Source organism: Prosopis cineraria, unplaced genomic scaffold (assembly GCF_029017545.1).
Source record: "Prosopis cineraria cultivar Desert tree isolate PC_DT_omini unplaced genomic scaffold, ASM2901754v1 PC13, whole genome shotgun sequence".
Classification (NCBI taxonomy): domain Eukaryota; kingdom Viridiplantae; phylum Streptophyta; class Magnoliopsida; order Fabales; family Fabaceae; genus Prosopis; species Prosopis cineraria.
Window position 1 is genome coordinate 1,132,892 of NW_026555344.1, and position 15,417 is coordinate 1,148,308.

The 15,417-nt window shown below is 33.4% G+C and overlaps 1 protein-coding gene across 1 annotated transcript; it reads left to right on the forward strand.

Annotated features, from left to right (window-relative positions):
• Window positions 1-10,686: 10,686 nt before the first annotated feature.
• On the forward strand, window positions 10,687-15,042 carry LOC129291605 (probable glycerol-3-phosphate acyltransferase 8). The gene is made up of 3 exons (XM_054929062.1): window positions 10,687-11,154; window positions 11,303-11,615; window positions 13,913-15,042. The coding sequence occupies exons 1-3, from the start codon at window positions 10,835-10,837 to the stop codon at window positions 14,789-14,791; spliced, it is 1,512 nt and encodes a 503-aa protein (XP_054785037.1). The 5' UTR covers window positions 10,687-10,834; the 3' UTR covers window positions 14,792-15,042.
• Window positions 15,043-15,417: the final 375 nt, after the last annotated feature.

A 15,417-nucleotide genomic window follows, 5' to 3' on the forward strand; every position in this document is an offset into this window, starting at 1 on the left:
ATTACAAAGATATGGATGCAATGATCCTTATTAAAAAAAAAAAAGGACATGGATATAATAATAAGGAAAAACTTATACACTGAATATGTTTGTTTCTGATTAATTCAAAATATGTATATCTTTTATAGATTATTTATCTTATAATAACATATTAAGATTCAATTGTTATGGTTTGATTGACTACAAGTACGTTAAATACATAAATCTTAGCCAAATGATAATGGTAATTCAATACAAACTGCCATAGGTGGGTCCACATTTTTTATGATAATGCTACTTTCTTTCTTCCTCTCACACACACACACACGCTCTATCCGATCCATTGAATGTTATAAAATACTTTTAATTTATTTACACTTCTTGGTAAATTGGCGGGTGACATTTAAAATTACATATTATTTATATTTTTACCTTTATTTAATATATTATCTCAATTAAATAATATCATTAATAATTAAGGAAATGTTTAGAAAAACCGTACCAATTAATCTTAAAAAAACCAAAATGCCTTATATACCTAAAATTATAAAAAGATGTCTTATTACGAGACCAGTGTTTTAATCAATAAAAATTTAAACCACTAACATTATTTAACACTTTTCTTTAACCGGGTTATGATCAATATCTGTAAAAAATTCAGCCTACCAACCAAGTAGCTAGTGGAAATTGATGATCATATAACTAAGCAATTATGTATTGGACAAGAAGTCAAGAAAATGACTTGCGAAAATTACAAAAGAAGCCAAGTGTATGGCCACCAGTCACAAAATAACATTGATGAGTTCCTGAAGACATTAACTACTCCGTCTAATTATGACTTGAAATATTTGGTCACCCATCTGTCTTCCATTACTCCAATGTCCTTTTTTAACAAAGTAGATCAAATACAGATACCTCCCATACATGTTTACACATATATCCCTGCCAGCCTTCTCCCATACAAAAAAGTGACCCTTCTCCCAGAAAAAAGAGTGACACACATTTGCCACACTCACATGCCCTCACCCCTCAACCACTATAACCTACAACATCCATATTAAATGAAAATAAAAATTAAAAAAATTAAAATTTTAAAGATGGTTGATTGACACATGGGGTGTAATTCAGTTGGGAGCATCTTATGACATTAAATGGAGGGCGTATATTTTTTTAATCACGATACAATTAGTTAAAATATAAATTGGTATGACATTTTTTGAAAAGGAACATTTTATCACCAAAGTTTTCGGCTGAAAATAAATGCTTCTCCTCTCTTTGACATGATTTAAAGTCTGTAAAGTAAAGAGAAAAGGAAGATATGCAACATGAAAATAAAGAAGGCAGAAATTAAGATAAAGCGGTAGGCTTATTCAAATTTTCAATAAATTATCACATAATTGAAGGATCGAGTCAACAAAACCAATATTTGTTTTTTTATTAAATCGGGAGCGTTTAAATTCTTAATATCTAATCATATGTTACCCTACATTTACCATTTGAGCTGGCTTAAATGGCACCACACGACTATATTTTTCATAAATAAAACAAAATATGATGCAAAGAATCATCATACAGTTCAAGTTTTAATTATTTTATTTATTATATTTTATCAATGGTATCAAAGCAGTGATCCTCTTGAGACCCTCCCACGTAATCCAATCTGTTTCCCGTCTCCAAAAATGACGAAGTCGGAAACAGAGACTGGGCAGAACACCTGCACCGTTGATTCTTCATCCCCATACTACCTCCATCCCTTGGATAATCCAGGTCAAGTTTATGTGAGTGACCTGTTGAACGAGAGCAATCATATGGAGTGGATCAATGATATGACTAACGCGTTGCTCTTGCAAAGAACAAAATTGGCTTTGCCGATGGTAATGTCCCCATGCCAGCTGCTGCTTCTTCTCATCTTACCCACTGGATGCGATGCGATGCAATGTGATGGTGAAAGGCTAATTGAAAAGTGCCATTGACAAGGATATTCGCACAAGCTTTCGATATATGTGAAGACAGCAAAGCAGATGTGGTTAGGCCTTGGAGAAAGGTTTGGCAAGGGTAGCACCTCTAGAGCGTATTGTAATATCAACCCTCTTCGAGAAGTACTTTATAATAATTTTTAGATTTAAGGATATGTTAAGGTTACATTTAAGATAGTTTAAAACAGTTTGGGATTTAGGGAAAAATTGTAACATTTTGAGTTTAAAAAATTAATTAATATTATGAAGAAATTATTCCATGGCAAATTTAAATTTACCATGTAATTATTTGAGTAAAGGGAATTTACTCAAAATGAAATAAATTTTGAGAGTTTAATTTCAAGACATATTTAGATGAAGTAGAAATTTATAAGATTGAAGGATATTAAATAAATAGGAACTTAATTTTTTTTAAGAAATTATATTTATTTAAATATTATTTAAATTATATTGAAACCAAATATAATTAAGATTTATTTTTTTTATTTTTTAAATAAATTATAGTAAATAAATTATATTAGAAGATTTAAAACATAAAAAGGGGAGAAAGTAAACACTCTTATATATAAATGAATTATTAAAAAAGTAATGATTCTTTACAAGTAAAAAGTAATAATTATTTAAAAATAAAAATAAAATAATAAATAATAAATTAAAACAACGTTAAAAACCTATCTCAAGTAGTGTATTCAATATCGATATTCGCCAATACTTCTTCAATACATGTCTATATAAAAATATTATTTCTTTAATTTTTAAAAAATTTTAATGTTGGATATGTATACAATATTTCTAAATTACAAGTTGATACTTTAAAGTTGATATAATAAGGTTTAAAGTCAAAAATTAGATTTTTCTTAAAAAATAAATTTTAGATATAATAAAAAGATAAAAAAATATATTTATTTTAATTATAAAACATAGAAATATAATTTTTTGGCCTATAAATCCTGAGGAGGGAAATATTAACAAAGATTAGGCCATAGACAATTAAGTATGAATAGGATAAAAATATAATTAATAGTTACATTTTGCTTGGTATCATTATAAAAGACTATATATACATGTTAATTTGGATATTTTTAAATTAAAATTATATTTTAAATTTTTTATAAATATATGTTTGAGTGTGCATGTATCGGAAACATATCATATTATACATTTTTAAAAGTAAAAATATCAACATATCATATTCGATATACATATCAGTGTATATACATCATAGTTGAAAATCAACCATGGCCGACGCCCACAATTTGGTTTTGAAACAAGGTGTTATACAATTCCCTTGTTTCAGCGTGGTTCATAAAAATGCATTTCTCCCCAGCGGCAATAGCGCAAGCATTTGCGAGAAAAGAGAGGGCTTTTATTTTCTGTTTGGCCGTAACGCCATAGCGGTGAGAGAGAAATGGAGGGAGTGCGCGAGTAGGTGGATAAAAATCTTGGAGAAGCCATATCAGATATTTGGATAATGGTAAAAAATTTTTGAAACTATGTAAGTGTCCTATAATTTTTGTTCAAACTAAAAGTTCTGTATTTAGGTAAATTTAAAATTGGACAAAAATCTTTTGAACTGGACAAGGTTGTAGAGTTATGACTCTAGAACTATATTGGGATGATAGGAAATAGTTTTAGAAAATTCTAAATAACTCTAAGTAACTCTGAAAGCTGTTAAAATTATTTTAGAATTGTTTAAAGCTACTTGTAAATCAAAAGTGAATTTAGAGGATAATTAATCTAAATGGGATTTATTTCAAGTTATTTGAGGATGAAAATTTGACTTACTAGATACTTGGAACTCATAAAACACGCTCACGAGTAATTTAAAATTAAAAAAATAATTATTAATATAATTTATAATTATTTTGGAAAGTCTTTGGGATAAATTGAGAAGTTTTAAGAATAGAAAAACATTAAATAACATTAATAGAAATTAACTGGAGTAGTTTTAGAATTACATATGGCTTACATGAGTGCTTTAGGATAATCTGGGAGCAAGAAATAAATTTAATGTAATTTAATATGATTTTTAATTCTCTAATTTTCCGCACGTAGAGGTATTAGGAGTTTCTTAAAAGACTCATTAATTTTCTTTTGACGATTGAGTTGGTTGGAATATCTTTTGCAAAAAGATCCTGAGTTCTTTGAATGAACCCAAGTTAAGTAACTTCTTTTTTGATTATCTTGTATGCTAGTGTGAGTAAATAATTGAACCTTTTGTATACCAACATCAAATTGAACCCAAATAGCATACTTATAATTATGTTTTGCAAAAACCTGGCCTAGTGTTTAACAAAATAAATTTTTGGTGATTTTTTTTTTGTGAAACTTTGGTTAGCAAAAAACTCCTAAATTTGTTATAACTAATCGTTTGGAATTTCTATGAATGGATAAACTCACATTGATCATAATTTGATTGGTTGGAGTTTGGTTAAGTTGTGTTAATTCATATAATGTATGAAATTTGATAGTGTTTATACGATGATAAAGGTTGTAAAATTTGAGACATACTCATTGTGAAAATTATAATTTGATCTATAAAATATTTGAATTATATTGTTATAAGGTGGCTGCTATAGGTTTAAAATGAGGAAATAAGATTGAATCGTGGTCACGCATGCCCTCATGTGGTGCTCATTGGGTGGCTTTATTACGCACTTGAGTTATTTTGATTCCTTTGATCAGGATCGGGATGAGCTCGATATCATTTGGGCACCGTTTATAGTTGAAAGGAAGAGGTTGATGCTTGATGAGGAGTGATGGGGCCTTTGGTTGGATATCATCCCTTGTTGCCTAGAACCTTAGTATGAAGAAATAAAGAGGAGATAAGGTAGAATAAAAACAATGTGTAAATTTTATTGAAAAGACTTTTTCAGATATCATCAAGATTGATATATGAATCAATACAATCAAAATTGTTATTTGAATACTAAATCTGTTATGATATTTTTTTGAGTTCTGTGGTTTAGACTTTTTAGCATATTTTTACCCTTTTGAATTCAACTATGAAAATGTGTTTATTTCTTTTCAAGCATGCTAGCTTCATGAATTATGAGTTAAACTTTTTTAGCATGCTTGTTTGAAATATAACATTGTATGTGTGAGCACGTGCCTACTCCTTTTTCAAGCATAGTAGCCCGCACTATTATAGTAATCTTTAAAATTGCGTGGAGATGGATTGTACTATGTTGTGGACTGTTGATTATGAAAACTCACCAGATTAGGTTATTTACAAATGTAGGATACATCGTAACCTTCAAGAGGTTATTGAGATATTGTCATACTTGCATGCACACTAGCAAATCTCAATAATGTCAGCACTACTAAAGCCTTGAGTATACTTGGTAAGGGTTATAAGATCAACTTCCTTTAAGATGAGCAATTTTTGTGGGCAATATTTAAATATTTGATAGCAGGATTCCTCATTTGGGAGGGGGATATAAATTAATTGGTCTAGATGATCAGGGCATATAAGTGTAGGGTTTATGATGTCTGGTTGGTTGGTGGCCCTAATGATGAACATAGTTTTCTTAGTTGACATCTCATTAATTTCTATAAGGAGTTGATTCAAAACCCTGTCGGCAACGCCCTCAACATCTCTTACATTGCTACCTCTCTATAAGGCAAGGCAAATAAAAGATGCAAATAAGAGAATAAACAGAAAATGATCATGGTAGTTGTAAAAAGGTGCATACATTTTCTTAACAATGCTAATTAATTAGGATGAATACAATATTTTGAAAAACAATGCATTTTGTCATATGTCTAGATCATAACTTAATAACCTTATCTATCACAAATCGGAAGTTAACCATAACAAACACGTACATAAGAAAACATATGAGGACATTATTGTCTCATCTTATCCTTTGTCTCTTAGTAGCACCATTATGAGTCATCCCCTTCTCAATGACCTTTATGAGCCAAATAATCTTGTTACGAAGTTGTCTATTCTTAACTTCCAATATTTGCTCTTGCTTAGTTTTGTAAGTTATATTCTCCTGGAATTTACCTTTCTCATAAATGCATGGTCATCATCTATTGCGAATTCTAACAATCTTCTTCATCTATTCGCATGATTCTTTTACCTGCTCTGTGCTGTTAACAATTTCTAATAGAGGAAATGTCAAAACCTTAATAGAGCCAAAGATTTTTGCACCTAACCTTGCTTATTTTCCCTTATATGTCTTTGTTTCACAAAAAGATATTAAGTGTAGAGTTTTTGTTGTTCGCCAAGGTGAATTGTACAATTCATAGATTTTTACTCAAGCCTAATAGTTTGGGTCAAGATCCAGTCAAAAACAAAATTTAGACCCCAAATAACCCTCAGAAATGATCTTAGGCCTAATTATAATCAAAATTAAGTGCCCCAATGATTAATGAACCTTAATAAACCTCAATCATATATGATTCCTCAATTAACACCTCAAACTCACAAAAATTATAAATTACGTCCTCAATACACATATTCCCTTTATTAAACCCTCAAACTCAATTAAATATTTAAATACTCTTATTTTCTTAATTAATTTCTAACTTAAAAAATAAGATGTCACACAGTTCTTAAACAGAACAGTAATAATAGTGCTCCAGCTCTTTTCTTTAGTTTTTCCATCTTACATTTTTTATAATATCTCTTTTATCATTATTAATGTCATGAATGTTCTCACTATACAAGTCTCCCATTTTTCTTCATCTTTATATTTCCTTCTTTTTTTTTCCTTATTTTTAAGCACTTGCATTTGAGGGAATTGTAGTAAAGACCACAGGAACTCACTGTTAATTTAGAAGTTAGGTATTTTGCATTGTTTGAGGACATGTTCCTCTTGCATGCTGCACAAATTTATTGTAGTTATTAATGGTAAAGAAAGATAAAATTAAAAAAATTACATATTTTGACAATTTCAATGATATAATTAACATTTCTTAACAAGTGTGAAGCCAGTTAAGCTTTATCATAAAGATAATATTTACATTTTAAGAAGGCACATTTTGCATAGGAGAACAATTTATATTACGGACATGCGTTTCCTTTTTATCAAAATGTCATGTCTTAAATTTGTAATTGCGTGATGATACTAAAGAAAATAAAAAGTTACAATGATAAACTAAAGTTAGTAAGAGTAAACAAAACTCCTGTCACTTAAATAAGTAGTCAAGGGTTCAAATTAATTTAGTTGGGCAAATTTTAACTTTTACTCTGAATATTTTAATGTGAGATATACTTTACCAACATGTCTTGTGTTTAATATACAATATGATTTTATTTGGTTACTAGAAAGGAATGGTGTGAATAGGGGTGTAAACATGTGAGTATGGGCACCCAGCCATTTATGGGTATATGGGTGGCCACTCGCCCGTACCCGCTTATACCCATTTGCACCCATTTTTAAATGGGTACAAATAAGTATGGGCGGGTATGGGCCAGCTGTTTACAACAAAGCGACTAGGGGCATGGGAAGTTGAAGAATAGGGTGACTAGTATATCATTTGAATGTGGTAAAAGGAAACCTATTTCAGGTATTTTGCAAAATTAGAATTTATTCATCATCAGTCGTTAGAACTTTAAGATCAGGGGCAAAATTATGAAAAAAAAATAAAATACACAGAGTCATGCATAGTGATAATGAGAGATAATGAGAGGAAGCTAAAGTTAAAGTTATTGGCTTCTTGTACTAATTGATTTGAAGTTCCAATGAAGTTGAAGCTAAAGGTCAATCAATAATGAAGTTGAAAGCTCTCACATAACTTAGGCGACCAAGGGAGAAGTTGAAGAGTAGGGCGAACCAATGAATTGCAACTGCAAACGGTAGAATGAGTAGAGCTCTTTTGTGACTCAGGCGAACAAGGGAGAGGTTGAAGAACAAGGTGAACTGATAAAGTGCAATTGCAAATGGCAGAATGAGTAGAGTCGTCAGGACTTAGGGCACGCACTCAGTCACTCACACAAACGCAATACAGAAGCTAGAATTATAGATCTAGATCTCACAAAACGACAAGTTGGCAAACATGGTCACGCAGGGATGCTTTTTCTTTTTTGAAGACTAAAGTTCTTGCCTTCTTAGGTCTGGGCTTTTGTCATTTTTGTTTCTGACTTTTGGGATGTTGTTTTATTTTTTTTATATGAATTATGGGCTAGTGTTTTTAGAATCAAGAGATTAAAAAATAAAAAATAGCTTAAACGAGTAGGTTCGGGCCACCCGTGACCATACCCGTTACTCGCTAGTTTATCCATATACGAGTAAATACCCACCTATACCCATTTTTCTTTCTAATTGAACGGGTATGGGTTGACCCGTTTATAAACAGGTTGGGTAAGTATGCAGGTCAATGGACAAAATGAGGTGTGAAATGGATGGAAAAAAATTAAAACAAAAATGAATTAAATCATCATTCCTTCTATGATAAGCAAACTCATTAATATATACTATAAATATAAGAATCATCACATCTTCTAAAAATCTCATAAATCATAATTCCCAATCTTATAAATTAAATTAACAATTTCTCTTATGAATGTGTTCGCCCATCCTTTTTAATTATTTTATTTTTACATTTTTTTTAATCCATTTCATTTTAATAAGTAAATAGGACCTAATGTATCTATTCTTTTCTCTTTTTCTACCAAAATGCCCTGTCTCTAGTTTGGTGGATGGAAGAATATTTTACTGCTTGAGCCGCTGTATCCTGTTAAAATGATATGGCCGTTAAAGCATAATGGCGCTAGGCAGGCCATCCAACTCTACCGAACTCATCATCATCAAATCAAATCACTTTAGTATCTTGTTTCAGGTAGATGAACCTTTTAAAGGTTTTGATTTCTTTAGCTAAACTAATTGATTTAAAATTTACACATGTAATAAAGATATATATATATATATATATATATTTTATACAAAGTTAATAAATTAATTTGTACTTTAAAATATTATGAAGTTTTCTTTATGGTATGTTTGTATTGATGAGGATTTAAATTTAGATTTGAATCAAATCCAAAAATCTTGTTCAAATTCCTATTTTAAATTACAATTCTTTCTATATCTTAATTATTTAAAATTTTAATCACCTCTCTCTCTCTTTTACAAATAAAATTCTAATCATTTCAAATATCTTATTCTCTTCACCGTTTTACTATAAGCATATTTATGACTTTTATATCTTATCTCATTTTTTGTCAATTAAAAAATAAAAATAACTCATCATTTTTAATTTTTTTCATTTAAATCTCAACTCGTCTCTTTTATTTATTTAAAATTTATTAAAGTATGCAAACAAATGATTTTATATAGATATAAAATTTAAAATGTCAAATTTTAAATTTTAAATTTAAATCTAAAGCGTTACCTTATTTAATTTGGATATCACCGCATGGCGCACCACACATGGTAGTTTCACGGCCTAACCGGGCGCACCTAACTCAACCATGTTGGACCAACGAACATTAATTAACGTCACTGTGTCCTTTTTCGTACAGAGTTGTCTCATTTTTTTTTTTTTTGAATATGAAGCCAATATATTACTTAAATTAATAGCAACAAGGAGAGCAGATAATTCTACAGACTTTTTTAGGTCAAGCTTAATTCAAATATATTTATTTAAGTTAGACTTAAAATACTTTATCCTCTTAAAAAATTTATATAGTCAAGGTCCGTCTTAACTTTTTTCAGTTAGGTTCGAATTGGAATGCTAGGCTTGGCCAAAATCACCAAGTCTATATACATACATAACTATAAGTTGCAATGTTCTAGCTTATTTGGGTGGAGTTCAATTCTAGCTAGGTTTATTCGTATCATGTTTAAAGTATCATACTCTCTTTAAAAAGTTCATATAACCAAATACAAACCTAACTTTTTTTAAGTGAGTTTAGACTAATCCATTAAGCTTAACATGAATTATTGGCTCTAGCAACCAGCCAACAAGTCTATTTAAGAGATGCCTTGTTTTGTTTTTAAGTCAAAATTTTATTACGAAAGACTATAAATTTGAAATACTCCAATTCATAAATTGGCCTAAAATAAAGCCCCTGGTTACTGCATAATTGAGGGGAAAATTAAAGAAGAACTAACCACCAAAAGGCATTTTTAATTTATGAAATTATGCATTATTGTTTTGTCGGACACTATATATTTCAAAATGAGGACTAAGGGCGTACTGTGTCCCCAAAAAAAAGCGAGGACATACTGGTTACTTGAACATGTAACAACCAAAATTCACGGTTTTCTTATTTTAATTTAATTAATATTTTCAGTCCAATAAAAAATAATACTCCTTGAGAAACAACTTATTAATTTTGCGGAGTACTTAATGTTTTAGGAAGTTTGAAAGTCACTTACTTATTAATTATAGGGAAAACGAAAAACAAATTCAAATAAAAAAATAATGGTGACTTTCTTACATTATTATTTGTGCATATAAATTTTATCATCCTTGAGAAGCAACTTATTAATTTTGTCATAAGTGTACTATGCCTTGTGTGTATCTTTGGGCTAATCAACTGTGATTTATTACACAAACCTTTAAACTCAAGAAATTATTTTTCGTTATTCATAAAAGCATTTAACTTTTTGAATATTTATTAAAATTAAAATTTTTGAAAACTGAAATTATTTCGTTATTCATAAAACTGAAATTATTTCATTTATATAAATGCTTCAAAATATGGGTCTTTGACGTAATTGTCACTTTCACAGAGCTGAAGAGCCTGAGCCTCATTTAAAACCCAACGTTGCCACTTGCTTATTCCTGCAAAACCCGCCTCACAGTTTCTCTCGCTACAAGTAAAAACAGATACCACAGATCGCATTTAGAGAGAGTGACAGAGAAGGAGGAGAAGAGAAGAAAAATATAGGGTAGTTAGGGTGTGAGAGTCTTGGAGAAGAATGGCGTTGGCGAAACCGAAACGAGAATTCCCGGCTATAACGAAATGCAACGGCTCGACGGCGACATCGTACGAGTCCATAGCCGCCGACCTCGACGGCACTCTTCTGATCTCCAGAAGTTCCGTCCCATACTTCATGCTCGTCGCCATAGAAGCCGGCAGCCTACTCCGAGGGCTCATCCTCCTCCTCTCTCTTCCGCTTGTAATCGTTGCATATCTCTTCATTTCCGAAGCCATCGGCATCCAAATCCTCATCTTCATCTCCTTCGCTGGCGTCAAAATCCGTGACATCGAACTCGCTTCACGCGCCGTTCTTCCTCGGTATATCCCGTTAATATTCTTATTTACTCTCCTAAGCTCGCAGTAATGGTGGCTTTACTCTGTGTCCGTTGTGTGTGCTTTCCTTTCCTTTTGTTTTTCAATATTATCATATTTCGTGCTCTGAACTTGAAGTATGTCTGTTGTGCAGGTTTTACGCCGCCGATGTGAGATCGGAAAGTTATGAGGTGTTTGATCGATGCAAAAGGAAGGTGGTGATCACGGCGAATCCGACCGTGATGGTGGAGCCGTTCGTGAGGGATTTTCTCGGCGGGGACAAGGTGCTGGGAACAGAGATTGAGGTGAATCCAAAGACGAAGAAGGCTACGGGGTTCGTGAAGAAGCCTGGGGTGTTGGTGGGCAAACTGAAGAGGCTCGCGATTCTGAAAGAGTTCGGTGATGAGTCGCCTGATATTGGGATCGGAGACCGCAAATCGGACCACGATTTCATGGCTATTTGCAAGGTAACTCTTCTGATTAGCCTTACACATTTTTATGTTTTTTTTTTTTTTTTTTGGTTGGGCCGCCTCAAGCTCCTGATTACGCTTACGTTTTTATTCTACTACGTTGTGCTTTCAAAGTTACACTGTTGCCTTTCCGGATAATTGTAATTAAGATTTACTTTGATTTTGGCTAATTATAATATCTATTAATCATTAGAAAGGATTTAATCGTGAAACTTTCGAAAGTAACAATTGGCAAATGTCCTTCATAAATAAAAAAAAAAATTGGCAAACGTCTGATGCGTTCAAATTCAGGGCTTCTTTTTAGAGAATATAATATATGAATGTAAAAATAATTTATTAATTTGTAAGGTAAACTAAATATCATGTATTACATGTTGTTTGCCATCCGTTTTCTGTTCAATAGCATACATACGTAGGACAGGCAGGCTATTTTTCTGTGCTTTTTGCCCACCAAATCAGCGATTAGATGCATTGCGTGCGCCCTTGGGCGTAATAGATGTCGTAGTCGCTTAAGTTCGCTGATATATGCGAACTAACCGGATAATTCCATTTCATATTATGCTTGAGTCATATTGGTTTGTTGGTTGTGAACAAGGATATGATATTTTTCGATTTTTCTTTTAAATTAACCACTAGCGTTCACTTTAGTTGACTCGGCATGTGAAATAATTCGTAAATTTCAGAGTAGTGAATCTGAAGATATTGACTAAAAGTTCGGATCGGAAATTCAGACCAACAACATCGATATTTTGAGACTCTCCTCTTTTACCCTACAGTACGTATGGCATCTATTTCTATTGAAAATAAAATGTAAAAAAAAAAATCGATGCATATTCTCCCTCTTTCGGGCCATTATGTCCATTATAATGAACACATAGCATGTGGGATACTTTGTTAAGTGTATTTACACTTTGCTAACCAGGTAGATCAGGAACCGTATAGGCCTTGCAGAATTCATTTCCCTCCCAATTAGCTTGTCCGAGGGGCATGCATGAGCAATCAGGGGTAGGGTTGTACGGATGAGCATGTAGGATTAGTTTCTTTTCATTCTCTCTAGACCGAAGATTGGTGGCCCCATCTGAACCAAGTGGGACCCAGCGTCTTAACCATCCTCAACTAACTGCCAGCTTAGACATTTAGTGGCCCATTCATAAATAAAACCGTTCTAATTAATGTAGCCATGGGTTGGTAACCTTCCCCTCCATAACAAGGCTCTCCCTGCGCGCGGATTAGTTGTAAATTAACAATACTTCATGTTCAAGTTGCCCACCTTTCCAATACAAGTTGTAAATTAACAATAGAAAAACAAAACACACTTTATAAATATATCATCCTTTTTTCCCCTTTATGAGATAATTATTTGATGCACTTTTGATCTGAATATTATTTTTTCATTGTTTATTTCATCTCATGGCTGATGACTTTACAAATATCATATTTTTTTATTTCGTTCAATTGGCATTTATATCTTACACAACTTGATCTGCTTTTTATTTCCACAATTCGCTACTATATTGGCAATATTATATAGTAGTGAATGCTGGGCTCTAACGGGACAGTAAGAGTATAAAGTTGGAGTAGCAGAGATGAGAATGTTACGATGGATGTGCGGACATACACGTAAAGATAAAATTCGAAATGAGCACGTACGCGAAAAAGTGAGGGTGGCACCTATTGAGAAAAAAATGGTAGAAAATCGGTTGAGATGGTTTCGACATGTACAAAGAAGATCAAGGGAGGCACCAGTGAGAAGAGTGGAACATATAACTTTGAGTCTGATTAAGAGAGGTAGAGGAAGGCCTAAGAGAACACTCTTGGAAGTTGTTGAGTGCGATCTCTTAATTAATAATATTCCTAAAAGCTTGATAAATGATAGAGCACAATGGCGTCTTGCAATCCATGTAGCCGACCCCACCTAGTGAGATAAAGGCTTGTTGTTGTTGTTGTTGTTGTTGTATATTGGTCATTTATATGGGATGATAAATGGTACATTTCTGGAGCTCTACAGGTTAACAGCGTAGAGGCTACTACTTGACACAGCATATCGATGTGATTTATCATAAAATGTTTGAAACTTTAAGTTATATTATTGATGTACTATTTTATTATTACAATTTACAACAAGAGATGATTGATTAATTGTAGAAACAGCGGTATGTTTCGTTAATTTTTTATTGAAATTATATGTAAACTGCATTTTCAATTGCAGTCCATTAATGTTACTCCAGTTTTCGTTTTATCTTTAGAACTTTGATTAGTTGTTGCTCTAATCCGTCATAACATGGCTAATGCAGGAGGGCTACATGGTGCCCCCAAGCAAAACTGCCAAACCAGTCCCGTTGGACCGTCTCAAGAGTCGCCTTATCTTCCACGACGGTCGCTTAGTGAAGAGCCCAACGCCACTTAATGCCATCATCACCTACCTGTGGCTCCCATTTGGCTTCATCCTCTCCCTCATCCGTGTCTACTTCAACCTCCCTCTCCCAGAACGCATTGTCCGCTACACCTACGAACTCCTCGGCATCAAGCTCGTCATCCGCGGCAACCGCCCTCCTCCGCCGTCCCCAGGAACTCCCGGAAACCTCTACGTCTGCAATCACCGCACCGCCCTCGACCCCATCGTCATTGCCATCGCCCTTGGACGCAAAGTTTCCTGCGTCACCTACAGCGTAAGTAAGCTCTCAAGGTTCCTCTCTCCAATCCCAGCCATCGCCCTGACCCGAGATCGTGCGGCCGACGCTGCCCGCATCTCCGAGCTCCTCCAGAAAGGTGACCTGGTGGTGTGCCCGGAGGGGACCACATGCCGCGAGCCCTTCTTGCTGCGTTTCTCTGCTTTGTTCGCAGAGATGAGCGACAGGATCGTGCCGGTGGCAGTAAATTGCAAGCAGAGCATGTTCTATGGGACCACGGTGCGTGGGGTCAAGTTCTGGGACCCCTATTTCTTCTTCATGAACCCAAGGCCCGTTTATGAGATCACGTTCCTTGATCGCCTGCCGGAGGAGATGTCGTGTAAGGCCGGAGGGAAGTCGTCGATTGAGGTGGCAAATCATGTGCAGAGGGTGCTGGGTGATGTGCTGGGGTTTGAGTGCACTGGATTGACCAGGAAGGATAAATACTTGTTGCTTGGAGGGAATGATGGAAAGGTGGAGTCCATGTACAACACCAAGAAGTGACACCATGGGAGTTCTCATAAAGGTAATGTGCTCATTTTGGCTTGATAAAGAAGGGAGTTGATTGGTCCTGTCCTGTTGGCGAACCTCTACGTGGAGGTTGAAGTGTTTCGAATGTTATTACCAACCTAGCATATATATTTTCTTTTTAAATCTCGATGGATTATCATTTTATCGTTGATTTGATGCGATGAATTCGCACTGGTTATGTGCGGTTTAATATTTGATTCGGTAACCAACGAGTCTATTTGTCATGTAGTTGTGGCTTGCTGGCTCCCCAACCCCCCCCCTTCTTTTTCTTCTTTTTTCTTGCCTCATGCAAGCTTGCCCCCGGCTTTCTTTAATATTTTTAATTTTTAAAAGTAAATTTTTTAATGAGCGTAATTATATATATGGAGAAGTGATTTAATATACCAATGAAATGCCATTAAAAGCAAGAAGAAAAAAATTGCAGTCAATCTGTACAATTTCAACAATAATATATACAACATATATATTCCACAATATATAAAAATGTTATATACATATAGTTGTTAGGTTCAGTTTGGCTTATAAAAAAAAAAAACAAGTGTAATCCTCATCTTATAGGGATTAAAAAAAAATTGAAACATGCTGCTATTGATCACAAT

Excerpts from the sequence above, each read along its gene's own strand:
- LOC129291605 (XM_054929062.1), top strand. The coding sequence starts at position 10,835 with ATGGCGTTGGCGAAACCGAAACGAGAATTCCCGGCTATAACGAAATGC. Across the intron at positions 11,155-11,302 it reads TCACGCGCCGTTCTTCCTCG|GTTTTACGCCGCCGATGTGA; the intron begins GTATATCCCGTT and ends TCTGTTGTGCAG. Across the intron at positions 11,616-13,912 it reads ATTTCATGGCTATTTGCAAG|GAGGGCTACATGGTGCCCCC; the intron begins GTAACTCTTCTG and ends TGGCTAATGCAG.